Genomic DNA, 25,940 nt, shown 5'->3' with positions numbered 1-25,940 from the left:
CTATGCTCATGAAGCTAATAAGAAAAGATGTCAAATCACTCAAACATGGGAAAGGTGTAACCATTTTCATTGGCATCACAAAGTGAGTGAAATGGATCAGAAAGATATTGGAAAGTTCCTCAAGTAATAAATTGTGTGTGTAGAAAAAAAAAGACACGCGTTGTTTTGCAATTGCGGTTCTGTCACAGTCCCTTCCGACATGTCCTGCGCAGCTTGGGAGTGTCGTAGAGGGAAACAGAACGAGTCGAAGATTTCAGGAATGGGATCATAATAGCTTATAGACCTAACAGTTTAAAAGCTGGGGCAAAATTCAGAGGGAGAAAAAAGGAATCCGCTCCGTTTGTCACAACCAGAGATGGTCACAGCCTCTAAAATAGCGCACATCGGATGAGGACCTCAAGCCAAAGAAGAAGAAGGCAAGATAACAGAGATATTATGTATTATTAAACAAAAGGAAGGCAAGTTCTGCCACTGTGTACACATATGTACAGTGTACACAAAGACACACACACACTAAAGTAAACAAACAAGCGCATACATTCCAAAACATTCACACACACTTACAACGCCCACATTATGAGATTCACACACTACCAGCGGCAACTGTTCCAAGCAGCTATATTGCTCTAATCCTGGACTTTAGAGTGGTTTTAGAGTTGGTAAGAATCTTACACACTTCATCCACTTCCAAGCTACTAAAAGCTATTATTCACACCGAAGCATGAGAGACTATTTGAAATTGCACAAGGCCACGTGTTCCCGTAATCTACCATTCATTCTGAAAAACGAGAACCTCTGGCATAGGAATTTGCAGGGACAACTGTGCCTGTCCTTCATATTTTATAACTATTTTTCTGTCCCTGCATTAGAGACGCGCCCTGGTGCGTCAGAGAGAATTAAACTCACAAGGTTTAGAGAGGAGAGGGGGCGAGACCAACTACACGCTGACTGCATCCAAAATGGCATCCTATTCCCTATACAGTGGTACACTATGTACACCATATGGTACACTATGTAGGGACTAGGGTACCATTTCAGACACAGACATCTGTCTGAGTGCATCCGGACCAGAGAGACAAGTGGAGTGAAGGCGATAGAAGTGTCCCCAACTAGACACATTGGGTTTGTTGACATGGTGGGTCTCAGGACAATTCCGAAGGATTTTGACGGCCGTCACAAGACATAAAAGCTGCGAGAGTGTTGACTACGCCAGTCTCACGATGACGATAATGTACAGGTGGTAATGTGTTCATGTAGAAGCTTGCAGTAGAGTTTGTACAGTATCCACTGTCCACTTACAATCTTGTCCGGTGGAGGTGTGCTGGCGATGTAGCACTTGACCTCTCCTCTCTCCCCCCTCACTGCATACTGAACAGGCTCACTGGAGATGATGGGGGGACCTGGATAGAAAGAGAGAGAGAAAGAGAGAGAAAGTGTGAGGGAGTGGATATTCCATATTATAAACTGGGTGGTTCGAGCCCTGAATGCTGATTGGCTGTCGGCTGTGATACTGTATATCAGACCACGGGTATGACAAAACACTTATTTTTACTGGTCTAATTACATTGGTAACCAGTATATAATAGCAATAAGGCACCTCGGGGTTTGTGGTATATGGCCAAATATACCACAGCTAAGGGCTGTGTCCAGGTGCTCTGTGCATAAGAACAGCCCTTAGCCATGGTATATTGGCCGTATACCACACCCCTCTCTGGCCTTACTGCTTAATAGTACTTATGGAACCCTTTTTTTCTGAAAGGGTACTGTTGTGTGTGACCTTTGGTGTTACGTACCGTTGACAGTGAGAGTGACCTCTGTCTCTCCCACTCCGATCCTGGGGACGATGGCCTTACACACATACTGCCCAGCGTCCGCCTGGCTCACTGACTTCAGGAACAGCTGGTTGTTATTACTAAGGACCTGTAAGGGATGGAGAGATAGAGGGAATCAGGGACAAGCAGAGAGAGAGAGATGAACAAAAGAAAAGAGGAGTGAGATGATGTGGCCTGACATCATTCTACTTTCCTTCAGGGGCAAAACATGATAAAAGAGGAAGACTTGAGAAAGAAGAAATGAGAGATAAAAACGCAGATTGGCATTTATTGGGATGACTCATGTACTGGAGGCAGCTCTGCAGAGTGGTTACTAGCTGGCACAGCCACAAAGTCAAACCTAACCCTAACCTTAACTACACTGCTAACCGTAATACCTAACCCTAGTCTTGTGTTGCCATACCTACAAAATCACATTGTCACACCCCCCTTGGAGGTCTGGAGAATTTTGTATTGCAAACACTTTTTGATTGGATGTTGCTTTTCAAGAATCCCCCCCCCCCCCCCCCCCCCCCCCCCCCCCCACACGCCCGTAGAAGGGGTGCTGTGTGTTATGTGCGTCTCTGTGTTCCGTCCGGGTAGTGGTTGCCCATGTTGGCTTTAAGTGCTAGTTTTCAAGTTATCAAGTGCGGCTGACAGTGTGTGATTTATAGGTATTGAAATTGGACTATGCTGGTAAAGTTAAACGTCACTCACAGGACGTTCTAAACCGCTCTGGTGACAGATTTTTTTCCATTCATCCACATGGCTGCTGGCTGCGCTTTGCTACCACTGAAAATATAACTATTTTTGTTTTTGTAAGGACCCCAGAAACGGAGGCAGTGCCAGAACCTTTTCAAGTAAGTAAATACATTTTTTTTTAAATGTAAAAGAAAAACAACATAATATTAGCTAGCTAGCTACACTAGGCCAACTCAACTGAGCTGCTTGCTAGCTAACGTTACACACTGTTGAGTTTTGTCAATTACATGTCATCAGCTACCTAACTTCCTATAACTAGCAATCTTGATGTAATTATTCTAAATTAAAAATCCAAATGCATTTGTAGATAACAGCCACGGAAGAGGGTGAAATTGCAGCTCCAGCTGTCAGTAAAGGGAGAGTGTAGGCTACTGGATAGTGCAGGTAACTTTGAGAGGACATTGTGAAAAGATTCTCTGGTTCCAGTCCCCAGAAGGTTAAACTTTGAGGACAGGGAGATAATAGCAACATCATATTTAGTGCTGTCAAATTTGAGTATAATGAAGCCTGTTTCTTTGTGATGTTTTCTATCCTCAGGAAGCTTTGAAAGCCTGTTTGTAGATGAAGAGAACGATCCCAATGAAACTCCTACGAGACTTAAGGGTATATCCTATATGCCATGGATTATACAGTGCCTTGGGATAGTATTCAGACCCCTTGACTTGTTCAACATTTTGTTACAGCCTTATTCTAAAATTCAAATATATTTTTTTTACCTCATCAATCTACACACAATACCCTGTAATGACAAAGAAAAAACAGGTTGGGATTTATGCTAATAATTTTTTTTTAACAAAATGAAATATCACATTTACATAAGTAGTCCTTGCTGCTGAAAAACATCCCCACAGCATGATGCTGCCACCACCATGCTTCACCGTAGGGATGGTGCCAGGTTTCCTCCAGATGGGACACTTGGCATTCAGGCCAAAGAGTTCTATCTAGGTTTCATCAGACCAGAGAATCTTGTTTGCCTTTTGGCAAACTCCAAGCAGGTTGTCATGTGCATTTTACTAATGAGTGGCTTCTGTCTGGCCACTCTACCATAAAGTGCTGCAGAGATAGTTGTCCTTCTGGAAGGTACACCCATCTCCACAGAGAAACTCTAGAGCTGTGTCAGAGTGACCATCGGGTTCATGTTTGGCTCTGCGGCCAGCTCTAGGAAGAGTCTTTGTGGTTTCAAACTTCTTCCATTTAAGAATGATGGAGGCCACTGTATTCTTGGGGACCTTCAATGTGTAGACATTTTTTGGTACCCTTCCTCAGATCTGTGACTCAAAACAATCCTTTCTACGGACAATTCCTTCGACCTCATTGCATGGTCTTTGCTCTGACGTGCACTGTCAACTGTGGGACATTATATAGATAGATGGGTGTGTGCTTTTCCAAATCATGTCCAATCAATTGAATTTACCACAGGTGGACTAAAGTCAAGTTGTAGAAACATCTCAAGGATGATCAATGGAAACAGGATGTACCCGAGTTAAATGTCAATCTCACAGCAAAGGGTCTGAATAATTATGTAAATAAGGTATTTCTGTTCATGAATTTTTGCAAAAATGTCTAAAAACCTGTTTTTGCTTTGTCATGGGGTATTGTATGTAGATTGCTGAGTTATTTTTTATTTTTTTTTACAATAAGGCTGTAATGTAACAACATGTGGAAAAAGTCAAGGGGTCTGAATACTTTCCAAAGGCACTGTATGCGTAGGCCTACCTATGTTGGAAAATGTTGTATCCAAAAATACAGTTAAACATCACACACAATGTATAAACCTATTACAATTGGAGCAGGACAACCCTGCTGGAGGTCTGCTGGGTGAGCAGGGTTCTGTTACAGCCCAGCAATAACCCACCTGATTCTGGGCTGGAATAGAAGTCCGCTCACCCAGTAGATCAAGGATCAGTGGAGCAAGGTATCCATAGCTGGTATGGTGTTTTTTGTGTTCACCTGAAATGATGCTTTAGTAATTATAAAATACTTGTTACTACTCAATTATCTATTGTTGTTTAGACTAAGGTGCCTAATCTTTACATACGAGTTATCTTATTTGTACTTGTTGAAGTGTTGATTCTTTGAAGTGAAGTGTTTAAACTTGTTTAACAATTTAAACAACATTTTCTAAATGAACTAGTGTCAATGTTAAGTTGCCCTTTCCTGCAGTCAATTACCAAAAGTGTCCTCTTTGACCTCATGAGTGGAATGATATTAATATTTTAAATAATTTCACAATTATTGTCAAACAGTTTTGTTACATTTCAGTCGTCTGTGATGTACAGTATCTCAAGAGGAATATTGGTATGCAAACTCAAAATTGAATATACTTCAACTCTATATCTGACATGATACAGGTGTCTCCTTTTTTAAAAGCCCATAACCATCTGTGTGAGGTGTATACTTTTGTTTCAACGTAGATTTGTTTAAGACTACCAATAATCATCCCTCTGTGTGACCCTGATTTAGCCCACTGCAATAAAAGGTTCCTCATTATCAAAATCCTGCTATAAAGAGGGGTTCTTTCTCTAATGTGTCTCTGTTTCTGTGTTGTATACTCAAATGAACATTTCCTTTTTGTCTAGTCGAAAGCTCTCCAATCTGTTTTATTTGATTGTCACTCTCTCAGTATATCAGCTATGTGAATCCACTTGGCAGCTTATCACATGGCAGGCATCACCAACATAGACCTACAGTAGGATGTTCTTTTATTTCTTTCATTTTAGCAATGTTGCTTGCAAATTGATTGCAGTGTTCCCCCATGGATAGACAGTACATGGTACATGCTACATCTTGTCCCTTATGCTAGCCTTTACAGACACATATCACTTCAGAAACTTCAAAATTAAAAACATGGATATGGTCAGTGTTGTAGACAATTTCTCCCCTTTTGCTGCAGCTTTAGCTCATCTCCAAATAACATTGAAATGCTGTGAAAACCAGAGTGCTGCAAACATTCTAAAATGTTTTGTTAGTTTAAATGTTTTGTCCTCACGCAGTGTTGCCCCTACAGCACTAATCTGGGGGGCACCTTTGGAGCTCCGCCCAAACAAGGCATTTGATTGGTATGGCGTGTTGCGCGGCGTCACTGATTTACACCGGGTTCCGACACCGCGTTAGCTGATTTCCTCCATGGAACTTCCCCAGGCTTCCCGCCCAGGCTTCCCGCCCAGGCTCCCTATTTAAGGGAAGCCTGTTTCGGGACGAGGCTAGCCTAACCTTAACTTTAAAGCAAAACCAAAAAGCGCATTTCCCCCCCATGAATTTTACGATATAGACATTTTTTACTTTGCAGCTGGCCCATCTTGCGGAAATTGCTCAGTTCTGCCTCCAAGGCAAGACTCATGACAATAAACGTCAACCTGCGCGAAAAACAGGCAGAGGTGAAGAAGGATGGGATAAAATAGAGAGGGGGACTATAAAAAGATAGAAAGAGATTAGGATGGGAGAGAGAAATGGACACTGAAGGAATGAAAAATAGAATAAAATAGAGACAGAAAAGTGAAGAAGTGAGAGAGAGAGACAGATGGAGGAGAGAAGCGGGGGAATCAGGAAAAAGCCATGAGAAAGAGAGAGATGAACAGAGCAGAACAGAACATAAATAATAGAGAGACAAAGGATAGAAGAGAGGGAGACGATAAAGATACAGACAGCAAAAGAAAGGTGGAAAGTGGGGCCTCCTGAGTGGCGCAGGGGCCCAAGGCACTGCATGACCGCGAGTCCCATAGTGTGGCAGGGGGCGGGTTTTACTTGGCTCATCGTGCTCTAGCGACTCCTTGTGGGGGGCCGGGCACCTGCAGGCTGACCTCAATCAGCAGTTGAACAGTGTTTTCTCCGACACATTATTACGGCTGGCTTCTGGGTTAAGCGGGCAGGTGTCAGGAGCACGGTTTGGAGGGTCATGTTTCGGAGGACGCGTGACTCGACCTTTGCCTCTCCCAAGCCCGTTGGAGAGTTGCAGCGATGAGACAAAATCGCAATTTAATATCACAAAATTGGGGAGAAAAAGGAGGAGAGAGAGCGAGCTGGTTCTCACCATGTTGGAGCCCTTCTTCGTCCAGGTGAGGGTGAGAGGAGGGTTGCCAGCCCATTTGCAGTTCAGAGTGACATCAGAGTCTATGTCCACGGTCACTGGCCTAGGCTCCACTACCAGGATAGGACCAACTGGAAAGAGAGAGAGAGCGAGAGAACATTCGCCTTTACTTAACCAAGTCGGCTAAGATAACAAATTCAAATGCAATACAAAACCGACTTGCTACAGGGAGAAAGCGAGATATCAAGAGAGAGGGTATAGATGATTAGGTTTAGGAGAGGTACAGTATGAGGGGAGATTGAGATCGAGTCAGGGGTGAAAGTAGATGTAATTTCTTGACGATAAGGACATCCTGTGTGTGCACACGCTTAATCATGGAATTACATATAGAATCCCTATTAATTCAACAGGATCTCTGTGTGCCGAGTCGTAAAGGTTTGTCATGTACAGTGCCTTGCGAAAGTATTCGGCCCCCTTGAACTTTGTGACCTTTTGCCACATTTCAGGATTCAAACATAAAGATATAAAACTGTATTTTTTGTGAAGAATCAACAACAAGTGGGACACAATCATGAAGTGGAACGACATTTATTGGATATTTCAAACTTTTTTAACAAATCAAAAACTGAAAAATTGGGCGTGCAAAATTATTCAGCCCCTTTACTTTCAGTGCAGCAAACTCTCTCCAGAAGTTCAGTGAGGATCTCTTGAATGATCCAATGTTGACCTAAATGACTAATGATGATAAATACAATCCACCTGTGTGTAATCAAGTCTCCGTATAAATGCACCTGCACTGTGATAGTCTCAGAGGTCCGTTAAAAGCGCAGAGAGCATCATGAAGAACAAGGAACACACCAGGCAGGTCCGAGATACTGTTGTGAAGAAGTTTAAAGCCGGATTTGGATACAAAAAGATTTCCCAAGCTTTAAACATCCCAAGGAGCACTGTGCAAGCGATAATATTGAAATGGAAGGAGTATCAGACCACTGCAAATCTACCAAGACCTGGCCGTCCCTCTAAACTTTCAGTTCATACAAGGAAAAGACTGATCAGAGATGCAGCCAAGAGGCCCATGATCACTCTGGATGAACTGCAGAGATCTACAGCTGAGGTGGGAGACTCTGTCCATAGGACAACAATCAGTCGTATATTGCACAAATCTGGCCTTTATGGAAGATTGGCAAGAAGAAAGCCATTTCTTAAAGATATCCATAAAAAAGTGTTGTTTAAAGTTTGCCACAAGCCACCTGGGAGACACACCAAACATGTGGAAGAAGGTGCTCTGGTCAGATGAAACCAAAATGTAACTTTTTGGCAACAATGCAAAACGTTATGTTTGGCGTAAAAGCAACACAGCTCATCACCCTGAACACATCATCCCCACTGTCAAACATGGTGGTGGCAGCATCATGGTTTGGGCCTGCTTTTCTTCAGCAGGGACATGGAAGATGGTTACAATTGATGGGAAGATGGATGGAGCCAAATACAGGACCATTCTGGAAGAAAACCGGATGGAGTCTGCAAAAGACCTGAGACTGGGACGGAGATTTGTCTTCCAACAAGACAATGCTCCAAAACATAAAGCAAAATCTACAATGGAATGGTTCAAAAATAAACATATCCAGGTGTTAGAATGGCCAAGTCAAAGTCCAGACCTGAATCCAATCGAGAATCTGTGGAAAGAACTGAGAACTGCTGTTCACAAATGCTCTCCATCCAACCTCACTGAGCTCGAGCTGTTTTGCAAGGAGGAATGGGAAAAAATGTCAGTCTCTCGATGTGCAAAACTGATAGAGACATACCCCAAGCGACTTACAGCTGTAATCGCAGCAAAAGGTGGCGCTACAAAGTATTAACTTAAGGGGGCTGAATAATTTTGCACGCCCAATTTTTCAGTTTTTGATTTGTTAAAAAAGTTTGAAATATTCAATAAATGTCGTTCCACTTCATGATTGTGTCCCACTTGTTGTTGATTCTTCACAAAAAAATACAGTTTTATATCTTTATGTTTGAAGCCTGAAATGTGGCAAAAGGTCGCAAAGTTCAAGGGGGTCGAATACTTTCGCAAGGCACTGTAACTTTCAAAATGTATTACCTTTTGTTGTGGCATAAACACAACCAGTCATTATGTTTTCATCTGATTGTCAAACGATCACTTCAAAGGGCTCCTTTAGTGGGCTCCTTTAGTGGGCTCCTTTAGTGGGCTCCTTTAGTGGGCTCCTTTAGTAGGCTCCTTTAGTGGGCTCCTTTACTAGTCTACCTGCGCAAGTTCACACACTCGCAACATATTTCCAGTCTTCAAACAGTGGTGAATGGAAAGAGACATCTTTTTTTACGTAAAACACCACAAAGAGTAAAGACATTTTGGCAATTGTCATTAATCCAGAATTGATGCATCCACTGCTGTCCGCCCGCAAGCTCGGTGTCGGCCATTCATCTCTGCCTTGGCAAAACGTCAGTGTTCTCGTCCAACCATATCGCATTTAGGAGCGTAGGCTATAACACTCGTTTTCAAGTCCATTCGCTCATTTTTCATGCCTCTGACATGCGGTAGCCTAATGATAAACAATGGTGTAATAGCCTACAGTTTCCTTGAAATGTTACCGATACGGCGTACCCCCACTATTTATTTTACCGGGACGCCGTACCGGACCGCACCACATCACTTTCACCCCTGACAGAGTATTTGCCAGCCATGGCGGTTCAGAGACTCACAGTGTACATCGACCAGGATGCTGACGTTGGTTTTACCCACAGCATTGAACACTGAGCAGGACACAGGCTCCGTGAAGAAGGAGTGGTCCGCCTTGGTGGTGAACACACTCTCTCTGGCCCCCTGCAAGATCACTCCACCCTTAGCCCACCTGAGAAAGAACACACATGAATGTATGAATAAACATGCACTGCCAGAGCTGTGGGTTTGATTCCCGCATTGGCCAAACACTTGCTCACAAGGAAAAACACATGAAACCCAGATAAACACAACGATCCAGGTAGATTAATGCACGGCTAGAGAGACAGGTGGACATATAGATAGACAGAAAGATCAACAGATCTATAGAAGTCGACGGAGGTATACAGTACATACATGTATCCCATGATAGGAGGGTTGGCGGAGGCGGCGCAGGTGAAGGTGACTCTGTCCCCCTCTAAGACGGAGCGGGGCTCGATGGACAGGGTCACCATGGGGGGGTCTGGGGGAGAGGGCAGGGAATCTCTAAGTCACTCCGATACATCAGCGAATAAGCAAATTATAAAGAGAAGGAGGGAGTGGTGGGAGAGCAGAGAGAGCCGACGGAAAAAGAGAGAACCCCCTCAAGGTTCCGGGACAGTGATCTAAGTGTACTTCCTGGTTGTCACTAGACACTGTTGTCCTTAAATAAGCTCAGATATTCAGTCGTACAGTAAATAGTGAATATGTGTCAAGCTAAAGGGATGGTTGTGAACAAGTCGCTGCGGTGTACGTTGAGGGTGACTTACGGTGTACGTTGAGGGTGACGGTGGTGTGTTTGCCAGTGGGGATAGCCAGGTTGCTGGCCACACAGCTGTAGTTCCTCCCTGTGTCTGTGTCCACTGGGTGGATGGGCAGGAAGCTGTGGGTCGTCACCCTCTTCCTGTCTGGGAGCACCTCCTGATGGAGAGACAAGAGAGAAGAGAGAAGAAGAAGGAAGACAAGACAGCCAATAGAAGGATGAGAAAGAGTATAGGTGAAACATGATTGAGTGTGTGTCTGTGTTTGTGTTGTAATACAAGGTGCATGTATGTGTAGATGCATTTTTAATTGACTCACGGTGGTGCTGACTGCTCCGTCTACGGGGAGCCCGTCTTTTTGCCACTCTATCATGGCAGGGGGCTTGGCCCCACGGGACACACAACTCAGGTTATAGTGGTCGCCTGCATTCAACAGCACCTCAGGGGCCCCGTCGATCACTGGGTCATCTGGAGGGACTGGACACCGGGCAGGGGGGTTACGCGCGCACGCACACGCACGCACGCACGCACGCACACACACACACACACACACACACACACACACACACACACACACACACACACACACACACACACACACACACGCACACACACACATACGCATACGGGAGGTACATACACACACACACATTTGCTGTATCTTACTGAGGACAGTGAGTTTGGCTCTTCTAGAACGTAGCGCAGCGTCTGGGGCCTGACACTCGTACAGGGAGTCATCAGACAGCTCAGCTGAGATGATCTCCAGGTTATACTGGCCCAGCTCCTGCACCCTCATCACACGGTACCTCGGCCAAGCTGGGGGGGGGGGGGGGGGGGGAGAGAGAGTCAGACATGTAGGGACAACCAGTGGAGGCTGGTTGAATGATAAATGGGAGGGAAAGGCTCGTTTGGAATGTATTGGATGTAATAATAGCTAACCAAAAACACCTGTGCATAATCCCTAATGCAAATGCACACAACCATGCACATGTTTACATCTCTCCCTGTCTGTCGCTCTCTCTTTCTCACTCGCTCTCTCTCGCTGTCTTTCACAGTTCCAGTGGTGCCATACATTCTCCCCAGTAGATGGCAGCCATGCTCTCTTTCTCCAGACAGGGAAGAAATGCATGCCTTTATGACAATGACATTTTAGAGGACTCCAAACGGACAGAAATGCTGGTGCAGATTTCATGTCCTCTCTCCTATACATAAATTCCATCTGAATCTCTCTGTCACTGTAGCATGTACTGTAGGCCTCAAATTAGCTTGCCCTCCCTAACCTTGTGTGTCCTTGTACGTGGCATTGCATGTGTGTCTGTGCGTTGTCTATGGGTGTATTAGCATGTGAAATGTCAAACGAGCGAAAGCGTATGAAAGGGAGAAATAAAGGGAGAGGGAGAGAGAGCGAGGGTAAGAGGGTCTGCTAAATGACTAAAATGGAGAAGGAGCGAGGGAGCGAAGCAGGGAGAGAGCGAGAGAGGGAGCGAGGGAGAGAGGCAGGGTGAGGGCAAGAGAGCGAGGGAGAGAGGCAGGGAGAGGGCGAGAGAGCGAGGGAGAGAGGCAGGGAGAGGGAGCGTGTGTATAAGGGAACCAGTGTTCATTCACATGTTTCTATTTAAAAGCTTTGGCTTGAAGCACTGAACCATTACAGTAACAATGTGATTAAAAGAGACGGAGAGAGGGAGAGAGAGAGAGAGAGAGAGAGGGGAAGGGTGAGGGGACAGACGAACAGGACGAGGGGAGAAAGCAGCAGAGGAAAGGAGGGAGGGAGAGAAAGAATGAGAGAGGGTTTGAGAGAGAGCAGAGGCAAAGAGAGAGGAGAGTGTGAAGGAGAGGAAGAGAGTGGCAGAGGGGGGAGAGAGGGAGGGAGAATGATAGAGGGGTTGAGCATGAACAGAAGAGAGAGGGAGAGAGAGGGAGGAACAGGCAATCAAGCAGGGAGAGAAGGCTGCAAATAAAGAGAGAGGAAAGAGGGCAGAAGTGTGGCATGAAAGACAGAATAACAAGCCTTTATTGTACAAGTAGGAGAGAGAGAATATGAAATAAAATAAAATGTTATTGGTCGCATACACATATTTAGCAGATGTGCTTGTGAAATACTCGTGTTCCTAGCTCCAACAGTGCAGTAGTATCACATTCACAACAATGCACACAAATCTAAAAGTAAAATCTAAATGGAATGACGAAATATAGAAATATTAAGACAAGCAATGTCGGGGTCCATATTATAAATATACAGTATATTTATACTGAACAAAGTATAAATGCAACATGCAACAATTTCAACAATTTTACTGAGTTACAGTTCATTTAAGAAAATCAGTCAATTAAAATAAATTCATTAGATTTCACATGACTGGGCAGGGGTGCAGCCATGGGTGGGCCTGGGAGGGCATAGGCCCACCCGCTTGGGAGCCGGGTCCACCCACTGGGGAGCCAGGAGGGTATTATGGTGTTGAAGGCTGAGCTGTAGTCAATGAACAGCGTTGTTACATAGGTATTCATCTTGTCCAGATGGGATAGGGCAGTGTGCAGTGTGATGCCGATTGCATCATCCGTGGATCTATTGGGGAGGTATGCATATCGAAGTGGGTCTAGGATGTCGAGTAAGGTGGAGGTGATATGATCCTTAACTAGTCTCTCAAAGTTCTTCATGACAGAAGTGTCATTTATAGTCATTTAATTCAGTTACCTTTGCTTTCTTGGGTACAGGGACAGGTGGACATCTTGAAGCAAGATAGGGACAGAGGACTGGGATAGGGAGAGATTGAATACGTCCGTAAGCCAGCTGGTCTGCGCATGCTCTGAGTACGCGGCTAGAGATGCAGTCCTGGCCGGCAGCATTGCGAGGGTTAACACGCTTAAATGTCTGACTCACGTCGGAGAATGAGAGCTCACAGTCCTTGGGAGAGGCCCTTGTTGGCGGCACTGTAATATCCTCAAAGCGGGTGAAGAAGATGTTAAGCTTGTCCGGAAGCCAGACTTCTGTGTCCGGGACGTGGCTGGCTTTCCCTTTATAATCCGTGATTGTCTGGAGTCCCTGCCACATACTGTACGTCTCATGACTGAGCCTTTGAATGACTTTGTCTCTGTACTGATGTTTTGCCTGTTTGATTGCCTTTCAGAGGGCATAACTAGACTGTTTGTATTCGATCACATTCCCAGTCACCTTGCCGTGGTTAAATGTGGTGGTTTGCGCTTTCAGTTTGGAACGAATGCTGCCATCTATCCACATTTTGGGGTTTGGATAGGTTTAAACCGTCACAGTGGGAACAAAATCCCCTATACACTTCCTGATGAACTCAGTCACTGTGTCAGCGCATACGTCAATGTTATTCTCAGAGGCAACCCGAAACATATCCTAGTCCGCGTGATCAAAACACGTCTTGAAGCATGGATTCCGATTGGTCAGACCAGCACTGAATAGACCTTAGCATGGATACTTCCTGTTTGAGTTTCTGCTTATAGGAAGGGAGAAGCAAAAATGGAGTCGTGCTCTGATTTGCAGAAGGAAGGGTGGGGGAGGGCCTTGTAGCTATCTCGGAAGGGAGAGTAACAATGGTTGAGAGTTTTTGAAGTGTGAGTACTGCAGGCGATGTGTTGATAGAACTTCGGTAGTGTTTTCCTTAGATTTGCTTTAGTCCCAAGCTATAATAAATACAGCCTCATATTGGCCATTTCCAATTTGCACAAGGTCCAGTGTAGTTCCCTGAGAGCCATCGGGGTATCGTCTTGAGGTGGAATATAAACGGCTGTGACGCTAACCAAAGAAAATTCTCTAGGGAGGTAATGGGGTCGACATTTGATTGTGAGGTAGTTCTAGGTTATGTGAACAAAAGGACTTGAGTTTCTGTACGTTACCAAAATCCCACCATGAGTAGTTAATGTGTATAACACAGAGATATAGGTATAGAGAGATGGATAGATAGAGAGAGCGCCAGGACCACAAATACAAATTCCATCTAGACACTGTTGCCCGAGAGCACACAAAAAACGATACATAACTCGGCCTAAACATCAGCACCACAGGTAACTTCCACAAAGCTGTGAACGACCTCAGAGACAAGGCAAGAAGGGCCTTCTTTGCCATCAAAAGGAACATAAAATTCGACATCCCAATTAGGATCTGGCAAGAAATACTTGAATCAGTTATAGAACCCATTGCCCTTTATGGTTGTGAGGTCTGGGGTCCGCTCACCAGCCAAGAATCCACAAAATGGGACAAACACAACATTTTAAATCAGCATGCAGAATTCTGCAAAAACATCCACTGTGCACATCAAAGAATGCATGCAGAGCAGAATTAGGTCGACACCCGCTAATTATCAAAATCCAGAAAAGAGTCATTGACTTCTACAACCACCAAAAAGGAAGAGATTCCAAAACCTTCCATAACAAAGTCATCACATACATAGAGATAAACCTAAGAGATGAACCCTAAGCAAGCTGGTCCTGTGGCTCTGTTCACAAACACAAACAGACCCCACAGAGCCCCAGGACAGCAACACGATTAGACCCAACCAAATCACCAGAAAACAAAAAGATGATTACATGACACATTGGAAAGAATTAACCAAAAAACTGAGCAAACTGGAATGCTATTTGGCCCTAAACAGAGAGTACACAGTGTCAGAATACCTGACCACCGTGACTGTCCCAAAATTAAGGAAAGCTTTGACTATGTACAGACTCAGTGAGCATAGCCTTGCTATTGAGAAAGGCCACCATAGGCAGACCTGGCTCTCAAGAGAAGACAGGCTATGTGCACACTGCCCACAAAATGAGGTGGAAACTGAGCTGCACTTCCTAACCTCCTGCCAAATGTATGACCATATTAGAGACACATATTTCCCTCAGATTACACAGACCCACAAAGAATTCAAAAACAAATCCACTTTTGATAAACTCCCATATATATTGGGTGAAATACCACAGTGTGCCATCACAGCAGCAATATTTGTGACCTGTTGCCACAAGAAAAGGGCAACCAGTGAAGAACAAACACCATTGTAAATACAACCCATATTTATATTTATTTGTTTTCCCTTTTGTACTTGAACTATTTGCACATCGTTACAACACTGTACATATGTTTCTGATGCCAATAAAGCCCTTGGAATTGAATTGAGAGCCTGAGATTGAAAGACATAGAGCGACCGAAAGACACAGACACAGAGAGACAGACACAGAGAGAAAAACACAGAGAGACAGACACAAAGAGACAGACAGAGAAACAGACACAGAGAGACAGACACAGTGAAACAGACACAAAGAGACAGACACAGGGAAACAGACACAGAGAGACAGACACAGAGAGACAAAAATAGAGGCTTTTTCAGGAAGGCAACTAGACTGGGTTTCGGGTGTTGGGTTTCGGGTGTTGTTTTGACTTGGGAGGTGTTAGAGTTGTACTAGTCTCACCCCTGAGGTCCTCTCCGATGCCCAGGGCCAGTCCATCCTTGGTCCACTGCACAATGCCTGAGTAGTTAAACACAACACAGGACAGAATCACCCTCTGGCCCCGCACAACCGACTGGTCCGCTGGCTCCTGGGAGAAACGCGCTGTCCACACTGGGGTAGGAGAAGGAGGGAGGGGGAGAGAGAGGGAGAGAGATGGGGAGAGAGAGAGAGAGAGAGAGAGAGAGAGATAGAGAGAGAGAGAGAGAGAGAGAGAGAGAGAGGAAGAGAGAGAAAAAAGAGAAGAGTGCATAAACATGGTTACAAACATCATGTGTTTATGTTACATACACAGCTGTGTTGTTGTTACAGTATATACATACAGCGTCATTATACACAAACTGAGAATTAATAAATAAACTGTAGAAGCCAAAGAGGAGCATTTCACTCATTGGAGTTTTTGTGGTAATATGAGACAGCCTACAAGCTAAATTCTTCTTAATCTACAATGATCTACAATTTCAGATGGTGTGTTTGATATCGTCTCTCTTTCTCCTTCAACAGAAGACAGAGATAACAAGTTGGAGATGTAGAGGGAGTGCATTAAGATAAAGAAAGATGGAAAGGGATTGAGGGAAAGTGAAAAAATAATTGAACAATGGAGGGAGAGAGAGAGGTGAAAGAGAGGGGAAAGAGAGGGGAAGGGAGGAGAGGGGAAAGAGAGGAGAAGAGAGGGGAAAGAGAGGAGAAGAGAGGAGAGGGGAAAGAGAGGAGACGAGAGGGGAAAGAGAGGAGAGGGGAAAGAGAGGGGAAGGGAAGAGAGGGGAAAGAGATGAGAAGAGAGAGGAAAGAGAAGAGAAGAGAGGGGAAAGAGAGGGGAAAGAGAGGGGAAAGAGAGGAGAACAGAGGGGAAAGAGAAGAGAAGAGAGGGGAAAGAGAGGGGAAAGAGAGGAGAAGAGAGGCAAAAAAGAGGGGAAAGAGAGGAGAAAGGAGGAGAAGAGAGGGGAAAGAGATGAGAAGGGAGGAGAAGAGAGGGGAAAGAGAGGGGAAAGAGAGGAGAAGGGAGGAGAAGAGAGGGGAAAGAGAGGGGGAAAGAGAGGAGAAAGAGAGGAGAAGAGAGGAGAGGGGAAAGAGAGGAGAAGAGAGGGGGAAAGAGAGGAGAGGGGAAAGAGAGGGGAAGGGAGGAGAGGGGAAAGAGAGGAGAAGAGAGGGGAAAGAGATGAGAAGAGAGGGGGAAAGAGAGGAGAAAGAGAGGAGAAAGAGAGGAGAGGGGAAAGAGAGGGGAAAGAGAGGAGAAGAGAGGGGGAAGAGAGGGGGAAGAGAGAAGGGAGGAGAAGAGAGCTTCCCTTTTCTTAAACCTCTTTCTATCTTTGTCTCTCTCTCTCTCTCTCTTTCTCTTCTCTTCCATCTCTCTCTCTATCTCGCGTCTAACTACAGTACATGTCATTGTCTCTACTCTACAGGGCTGTTCCAGCTCTCGGTTGAGAGCCACCACAGTTCTTTCTGCAGTATAAAACCGTGCCGTAGTCATCTGAGGAAGTGTTGTGACTGCTTGTCCAATATGAAAAAGGTTTTATTCCACAGTACACAACACACAGTAAATACGGCGCTCATCAAGACGAAGGCCGTTAAACGATGAGAGAATCCAAGTTGGATTGCGGTTGTGTTGTTTTCTTTCTCTTGTCTGCACTATAATGTTGTTGCTACATGTCCTCGTAAACAATGAAAGAATGGCAATCAAAGTCGCATTTCTCCCATTTATTTGTGTTGTTTCTCTCTCTCTCTCTCTCTGAATGTGGATAGCTGTTATAAATGTATACATATGTTGTACATGTCATTTCTTCATACCGCTTTCCTCATAAACAATGAAATAATGAAGGTCCCACTTCTGTCTCACTTTTTGGTGTTGTTTCTCTCCCCTTCTCACCCTCTCACTCTCTCTCTCTCTCTTTCTCTGAATATGTTCTTTTCCCATACTGCTTTCAATTTAATTACATTTTTTTGTATTTGACCACCTTTTTCTCCCCAATTTTGTGATATCCAAATGCAATCCAATTACGATCTTGTCTCATCACTGCAACTCCCCAAAGGGCTCGGGAGAGGCGAAGGTCGAGTCATGCGTCACCCGAAACATGACCCGCTAAACCGCGCTCTTAAACACCTGCCCACTTAACCCAATGTGTCGGAGGAAACTGTTCAACTGACAACCGAAGTCAGCCTGAAGGTGCCCGGCCCGCCACAAGGAGTCGCGATGAGCCAAGTAAAGCCCCTCCCGGCCAAACCCTCACCTAACGCTGGGCGCCTAACAAATGTGCGCCGCCCTATGGGACTCGTGGTCATGGCCGGTTGTGACACAGCCTAGGATCGAACCTGGGTCTGTAGTGAACCTGGGTCTGCGATGCAGTGCTTATTAGGATGCTGCGCCACTCGGTAGGCCAGGCCATATTGTTTTCTATTTCCGTGGTCGTCCTCCTTCTCTAGTGGTTGGAGGGGGTTTAGAGCCACGCTGTCACAACCCATTTATCATATTAAATATCAGCCCTCTAGCTTGGCTATTTCTCTCGCTCGCTCGCTCTCTCTCTCCCCCCGTTCCCTCTCTCTCTTACTTCTCCTCCCTCTCTCTCTCTCTGAACCCTCCAGCGTTCCTCTGTAGGTCCCCATCTCTCTCACTTTCTTAACAACTGGCATATGCCTGCTCACCCCCCCCCATGACCCAAAGTCTCTCTCTCTAACTCCCTCCATATCGCTCTTTTTTACCATAACCCCCCCAACCTGATTGAATTTGTGTGATTTAAGGAGGTAGCCTACAATATGCCTGATATCATGAAAAACACAGCCATGTATAAATAATGTCAGAATAAAAATAAAAAAAGCCTTCAGACAGAAACAGAACGTACATTTTTCCAAAGAGAGAGTAAAACATCATGTAGATAGATATTATCTGCATTTGTAGATCTAACATAGGCCTACTACAAGTCAATCACAGAAAATAAAAAAGATCAGTGGTCCTAGAATTGAGCCTTGTGGCACACCACGTTAAAGAAAAGACCGCTCCCAAAGTGACAATATCAACGTGATCCACCATTAGTCCAAATATAAACTGTGCGATAACCATGAAAACTTCTAAATTAGGACTCCTACCCAGTCAGATTAAATCAACGTAGCTCGCTAGATACGCTATCTAATCTGTTAGCCTCCTCTGACCACTGAGATGAGGCCGTAATGCTATGCTCCAACAACAACTAAGGACTAAACAGCATCAGAGCAGGCAAGGCATCACTCCCGCTACCTAAAACACCACTGGACAAGGTATTCTCTTCACGGTCATTTAAAACCACAAACAAGATCCACAGTGGGAATGCAGACTACACACTGAGACAACAGGGATGTCAGGCTATTTCAATAGCTTGACAAGGAGAGCACTCAGAAGCTTCCCAGGTAATGCTTACATTAGGGGTACACAAAAAAATACAGATCCTCGCCCAAATCTGTATGGTATTTTTGTTGGCCTCTTCTCTGTGTATTTCCATACTACTTGCTCATATCATTCTTCAATATGTGAGTGTCTGAGCAGGAGAGAACACGTGAAAAAGCTATACAAAGAGAGTAGAGAGAGAGGCAGAAGGGAAGAAAGAAAAGACAGAAGAGAGAGAGAGAGAGAGAGAGAGAGAGAGAGAGGAGAGAGATAGAGAGAGAGAGAGAGAGAGGGGGGAGAGAGAGAGAGAGGAGAGAGAGGGAGAGAGATAGAGAGAGAGAGGAAGCTCATGTATTCTTTTATTATGTGGGTTATGCTGCAGTGACAAATTTAGAGTGTCCTGATTTCCTTGAGTCAGTGATCCCCAGATGCCATCGAGAGACTCCGAGTACCCTGACCGCACAAAGACATGGTCACAAAGTACCCTGACCGTGTGCGCGCGCGAGCACACACACACACATACACACACACACAGAGCCCTAATGAAACACACACACAAAGATGCACGCATGAACACACACACGCACAAACGCACACACGCGCACATACATACATGACTAAACCTTTGCCACACAGACATATGACAACATCATACACCATGTCTTCCCAGACACACACACACACAGTCAAACCCTGACCGGTGACCACATAGAAATAGGACACACCCATCAACACACACACGGTCAAACCAAACATTGACCACATTGGCTGGTGACGATGTGGCCGGATAGAGACATCGCGGTCACCAAACTCTATCCACACAGACACTGAGGTAAAGCAAGCCCTGTTGTCAACATAGCCACACTTGACATACCGAAGCCTGACCACACAGTCACAGAGACCTACAATCAACACCTTTTGTGTCTCACAATCCCATAATCTTAACAACAACATAACATGTTACAGATTTGCTTTCGCTCTGTGTGAAATGTGGTGCTTTGTCTTCTATCACAATAGGCCTAATCCCAGCCCCCGTGCTAATAAGAACGCCATCAAGACAGAATACATGCGCCTTTAATTCCTAGACAGGATGTTCTGCCCCTACCTATCTCCCCACGCGTACGCGATCAACCTAAAAATCCATTTTTGATTTCAACGTTTTCCTGTCTCCCAAGCAAACAAAAGGCTACAACATGATGCCATGACGTCAGGGCTTTGTCTGATGTGCCTGAATGAATTAAGTGCATGCTATTAATCCTGTTCAAGCAATAACGTTTGATAAAATCACATTTGTATGGATCTGTCAATCAATCTAATGATCTCTATCTGCCTATCTATCCCTGTATTCCTCCCTCTCTCCCTCTCAGTCCCGCTCTCCCTCTCAGTCTCTCTCTCCCTCTCAGTCCCTCTCAGTCCCTCTCTCCCTCTCAGTCCCTCTCTCCCTCCCAGTCCCTCTCTCCCTCTCAGTCCCGCTCTCCCTCTCTCCCTCTCAGTCCCGCTCTCCCTCTCAGTCCCGCTCTCCCTCTCAGTCCCTCTCTCCCTCTCAGTCCCGCTCTCCCTCTCAGTCCCGCTCTCCCTCTCAATCCCTCTCTCACTCTCAGTCCCGCTCTCCCTCCCAGTCCCTCTCTCCCTCTCAGTCCCTCTGCCCCTCTTCCTCTCTCCAGTTTAGCCAATCCTGCTCTGTCGTTGGATCACAGACTTGCGTCACCATGGCAACAGCTGACGTCTAAAGTAACTGCCCCCCAAAAAAGTGTTTTTGTGTATGTGTGTGTGCATGCATGAGGGTGTGTGTGTGTGTGTGTCTGTCGAAAACCTCCCTTGTTTCTGATACAACCATTTTCTGCAAAACGTTAATCATGACCTCATCCTCCCTCCACCTATCCAATTAATTGTCCAGCGCACCGCTGTCTCTATTCCCTTTCAGGCCATATCATCCATATTCACCTTTACTATCTTATCCATTCAATATGGTATATCGTCTCTGTTTCCTATGTGTGGATGGCGGTTGGTGATACCTAAATATCTGAAATACCAAAATGGCAAAACAAGGAGATGGACGGATGACAAAACTGTGATGACGATGAGGATGATGATGAGGATCGGTTTACGGGTAAGGGCCCAATGACAAAGTCAGGAGTGCCACTGTTGCTGCCCGACACCACCTGAGTCTAACTGACAATAACCGCATGGCGGCATGGTAGACTAGACTGGGTATAACCTAACTCATCATGGCAATACTGTTACATGGCATAAAGGTAGAGGGAGAGAAAAAGGGACCATGTTGCCATCATGTCAGTCAACAAATGAAGGTGACTGGCTAGAGGTGGAGAAGGAACAGGGGGAAGAAAAGGTGGAAGAAAAAGAGGGGAGACTCCTTTCTTTGTCTGGTGCATTGTGCCCATTTTTCCCCTGCTCTGTCATCTTCCCTCTCTATCCTCCCCTTGACAATACTCCTAGACCCCTCTCTTTCCCTGTCCCTTTGTCACCATGTACCCCCGGTTCCTTCCCTCTTTCTCTTTCTCTTTGTCACCATGTACCCCCGGTTCCTTCTCTTTCTCTTTGTCACCATGTACCCCCGGTTCCTTCCCTCTCTTTCTCTTTCTCTTTCTCTTTGTCACCAGGTACCCCCGGTTCCTTCCCTCTCTTTCCCTGTCCCTTTGTCACCATGAACCCCCGGTTCCTTCCCTCTCTTTCTCTTTCTCTTTCTCTTTGTCACCAGGTACCCCCGGTTCCTTCCCTCTCTTTCCCTGTCCCTTTGTCACCATGAACCCCCGGTTCCTTCCCTCTCTTTCTCTTTCTCTTTGTCACCATGTACCCTCGGTTACTTCCTTCTTTCTCTTGTCACCATGAACCCCCGGTTCCTTCCCTCTCTTTCTCTTTCTCTTTGTCACCATGTACCCCCGGTTCCTTCCCTCTTTCTCTTTCTCTTTGTCACCATGTACCCCCGGTTCCTTCCCTCTCTTTCTCTTTGTCACCATGTACCCCCGGTTCCTTCCCTCTCTTTCTCTTTGTCACCATGTACCCCCGGTTCCTTCCCTCTCTTTCTCTTTCTCTTTCTCTTTGTCACCATGTACACCCGGTTCCTTCCCTCTCTTTCTCTTTGTCACCATGTACCCCCGGTTCCTTCCCTCTCTTTCTCTTTGTCACCATGTACCCCCGGTTCCTTCCCTCTCTTTCTCTTTGTCACCATGTACCCCCGGTTCCTTCCCTCTCTTTCTCTTTCTCTTTCTCTTTGTCACCATGTACCCCCGGTTCCTTCCCTCTCTTTCCCTGTCCCTTTGTCACCATGTACCCCCGGTTCCTTCCCTCTCTTTCTCTTTGTCACCATGTACCCCCGGTTCCTTCCCTCTCTTTCTCTTTCTCTTTGTCACCATGTACCCCCGGTTCCTTCCCTCTCTTTCCCTGTCCCTTTGTCACCATGTACCCCCGGTTCCTTCCCTCTCTTTCCCTGTCCCTTTGTCACCATGTACCCCCGGTTCCTTCCCTCTCTTTCTCTTTGTCACCATGTACCCCCGGTTCCTTCCCTCTCTTTCTCTTTGTCACCATGTACCCCCGGTTCCTTCCCTCTCTTTCCCTGTCCCTTTGTCACCATGTACCCCCGGTTCCTTCCCTCTCTTTCTCTTTCTCTTTGTCACCATGTACACCCGGTTCCTTCCCTCTCTTTCTCTTTGTCACCATGTACCCCCGGTTCCTTCCCTCTCTTTCACTTTGTCACCATGTACCCCCGGTTCCTTCCCTCTCTTTCTCTTTGTCACCATGTACCCCCGGTTCCTTCCCTCTCTCTTTCTCTTTGTCACCATGTACCCCCGGTTCCTTCCCTCTCTTTCTCTTTGTCACCATGTACCCCCGGTTCCTTCCCTCTCTCTTTCTCTTTGTCACCATGTACCCCCGGTTCCTTCCCTCTCTCTTTCTCTTTGTCACCATGTACCCCGGTTCCTTCCCTCTCTCTTTCTCTTTGTCACCATGTACCCCGGTTCCTTCCCTCTCTCTTTCTCTTTGTCACCATGTACCCCCGGTTCCTTCCCTCTCTCTTTCTCTTTGTCACCATGTACCCCGGTTCCTTCCCTCTCTCTTTCTCTTTGTCACCATGTACCCCGGTTCCTTCCCTCTCTCTTTCTCTTTGTCACCATGTACCCCGGTTCCTTCCCTCTCTCTTTCTCTTTGTCACCATGTACCCCGGTTCCTTCCCTCTCTCTTTCTCTTTGTCACCATGTACCCCCGGTTCCTTCCCTCTCTCTTTCTCTTTGTCACCATGTACCCCGGTTCCTTCCCTCTCTCTTTCTCTTTGTCACCATGTACCCCCGGTTCCTTCTCTTTCTCTTTGTCACCATGTACCCCCGGTTCCTTCTCTTTCTCTTTGTCACCATGTACCCCCGGTTCCTTCTCTTTCTCTTTGTCACCATGTACCCCCGGTTCCTTCCCTCTCTTTCTCTTTCTCTTTGTCACCATGTACCCCCGGTTCCTTCCCTCTCTTTCCCTGTCCCTTTGTCACCATGTACCCCCGGTTCCTTCCCTCTCTTTCCCTGTCCCTTTGTCACCATGTACCCCCGGTTCCTTCCCTCTCTTTCTCTTTGTCACCATGTACCCCCGGTTCCTTCCCTCTCTTTCTCTTTGTCACCATGTACCCCCGGTTCCTTCCCTCTCTTTCCCTGTCCCTTTGTCACCATGTACCCCCGGTTCCTTCCCTCTCTTTCTCTTTCTCTTTGTCACCATGTACACCCGGTTCCTTCCCTCTCTTTCTCTTTGTCACCATGTACCCCCGGTTCCTTCCCTCTCTTTCACTTTGTCACCATGTACCCCCGGTTCCTTCCCTCTCTTTCTCTTTGTCACCATGTACCCCCGGTTCCTTCCCTCTCTCTTTCTCTTTGTCACCATGTACCCCCGGTTCCTTCCCTCTCTTTCTCTTTGTCACCATGTACCCCCGGTTCCTTCCCTCTCTCTTTCTCTTTGTCACCATGTACCCCCGGTTCCTTCCCTCTCTCTTTCTCTTTGTCACCATGTACCCCGGTTCCTTCCCTCTCTCTTTCTCTTTGTCACCATGTACCCCGGTTCCTTCCCTCTCTCTTTCTCTTTGTCACCATGTACCCCCGGTTCCTTCCCTCTCTCTTTCTCTTTGTCACCATGTACCCCGGTTCCTTCCCTCTCTCTTTCTCTTTGTCACCATGTACCCCGGTTCCTTCCCTCTCTCTTTCTCTTTGTCACCATGTACCCCGGTTCCTTCCCTCTCTCTTTCTCTTTGTCACCATGTACCCCGGTTCCTTCCCTCTCTCTTTCTCTTTGTCACCATGTACCCCCGGTTCCTTCCCTCTCTCTTTCTCTTTGTCACCATGTACCCCGGTTCCTTCCCTCTCTCTTTCTCTTTGTCACCATGTACCCCCGGTTCCTTCTCTTTCTCTTTGTCACCATGTACCCCGGTTCCTTCCCTCTCTCTTTCTCTTTGTCACCATGTACCCCGGTTCCTTCCCTCTCTCTTTCTCTTTGTCACCATGTACCCCCGGTTCCTTCTCTTTCTCTTTGTCACCATGTACCCCCGGTTCCTTCTCTTTCTCTTTGTCACCATGTACCCCCGGTTCCTTCCCTCTCTTTCTCTTTGTCACCATGTACCCCCGGTTCCTTCCCTCTCTTTCTCTTTGTCACCATGTACACCCGGTTCCTTCCCTCTCTTTCCCTGTCCCTTTGTCACCATGTACCCCCGGTTCCTTCCCTCTCTTTCTCTTTGTCACCATGTACCCCCGGTTCCTTCCCTCTCTCTTTCTCTTTGTCACCATGTACCCCGGTTCCTTCCCTCTCTCTTTCTCTTTGTCACCATGTACCCCCGGTTCCTTCCCTCTCTTTCCCTGTCCCTTTGTCACCATGTACCCCCGGTTCCTTCCCTCTCTTTCTCTTTGTCACCATGTACCCCCGGTTCCTTCCCTCTCTTTCTCTTTGTCACCATGTACCCCCGGTTCCTTCCCTCTCTTTCCCTGTCCCTTTGTCACCATGTACCCCCGGTTCCTTCCCTCTCTTTCCCTGTCCCTTTGTCACCATGTACCCCCGGTTCCTTCCCTCTCTTTCCCTGTCCCTTTGTCACCATGTACCCCCGGTTCCTTCCCTCTCTTTCTCTTTGTCACCATGTACCCCCGGTTCCTTCCCTCTCTTTCTCTTTGTCACCATGTACCCCCGGTTCCTTCCCTCTCTTTCCCTGTCCCTTTGTCACCATGTACCCCCGGTTCCTTCCCTCTCTTTCTCTTTGTCACCATGTACCCCCGGTTCCTTCCCTCTCTTTCTCTTTGTCACCATGTACCCCCGGTTCCTTCCCTCTCTTTCCCTGTCCCTTTGTCACCATGTACCCCCGGTTCCTTCCCTCTCTTTCTCTTTGTCACCATGTATCCCCGGTTCCTTCCCTCTCTTTCCCTGTCCCTTTGTCACCATGTACCCCCGGTTCCTTCCCTCTCTTTCCCTGTCCCTTTGTCACCATGTACCCCCGGATCCTTCCCTCTCTTTCTCTTTCGCTTTGTCACCATGTACCCCCGGTTCCTTCCCTCTCTTTCTCTTTCTCTTTGTCACCATGTACCCCCGGTTCCTTCCCTCTCTTTCTCTTTGTCACCATGTACCCCCGGTTCCTTCCCTCTCTTTCTCTTTGTCACCATGTACCCCCGGTTCCTTCCCTCTCTTTCCCTGTCCCTTTGTCACCATGTACCCCCGGTTCCTTCCCTCTCTTTCTCTTTGTCACCATGTACCCCCGGTTCCTTCCCTCTCTTTCTCTTTGTCAACCTGTACCCCCGGTTCCTTCCCTCTCTTTCCCTATCCCTTTGTCACCATGTACCCCCGGTTCCTTCCCTCTCTTTCCCTGTCCCTTTGTCACCATGTACCCCCGGTTCCTTCCCTCTCTTTCTCTTTGTCACCATGTACCCCCGGTTCCTTCCCTCTCTTTCCCTGTCCCTTTGTCACCATGTACCCCCGGTTCCTTCCCTCTCTTTCTCTTTGTCACCATGTACCCCCGGTTCCTTCCCTCTCTTTCTCTTTGTCACCATGTACCCCCGGTTCCTTCCCTCTCTTTCTCTTTGTCACCATG

General features: G+C 46.5%; 1 protein-coding gene across 2 annotated transcripts in view; it reads right to left on the bottom strand.

Annotated features, from left to right (window-relative positions):
- Window positions 1–25,940, bottom strand: part of kirrel1a (kirre like nephrin family adhesion molecule 1a) — a 39,864-nt gene that overhangs the window by 7,276 nt on the left and 6,648 nt on the right. For both annotated transcript variants that reach the window (XM_021577966.2, XM_021577967.2), the window contains exons 2-10: window positions 15,496–15,645; window positions 10,741–10,890; window positions 10,394–10,551; window positions 10,084–10,234; window positions 9,692–9,797; window positions 9,319–9,467; window positions 6,604–6,731; window positions 1,794–1,920; window positions 1,300–1,400 (exon numbers count right to left, since the gene is read on the bottom strand). In XM_021577966.2, coding sequence (XP_021433641.2) covers window positions 1,300–1,400; window positions 1,794–1,920; window positions 6,604–6,731; window positions 9,319–9,467; window positions 9,692–9,797; window positions 10,084–10,234; window positions 10,394–10,551; window positions 10,741–10,890; window positions 15,496–15,645 — 1,220 coding nt within the window. The remainder of the gene's footprint in view (window positions 1–1,299; window positions 1,401–1,793; window positions 1,921–6,603; window positions 6,732–9,318; window positions 9,468–9,691; window positions 9,798–10,083; window positions 10,235–10,393; window positions 10,552–10,740; window positions 10,891–15,495; window positions 15,646–25,940) is intronic.

This window comes from Oncorhynchus mykiss, chromosome 21 (assembly GCF_013265735.2).
Source record: "Oncorhynchus mykiss isolate Arlee chromosome 21, USDA_OmykA_1.1, whole genome shotgun sequence".
Taxonomy (NCBI): Eukaryota; Metazoa; Chordata; class Actinopteri; order Salmoniformes; family Salmonidae; genus Oncorhynchus; species Oncorhynchus mykiss.
Note: the sequence above shows the minus strand (reverse complement) of the source record. Positions and strands in the feature narration are given on the sequence as shown.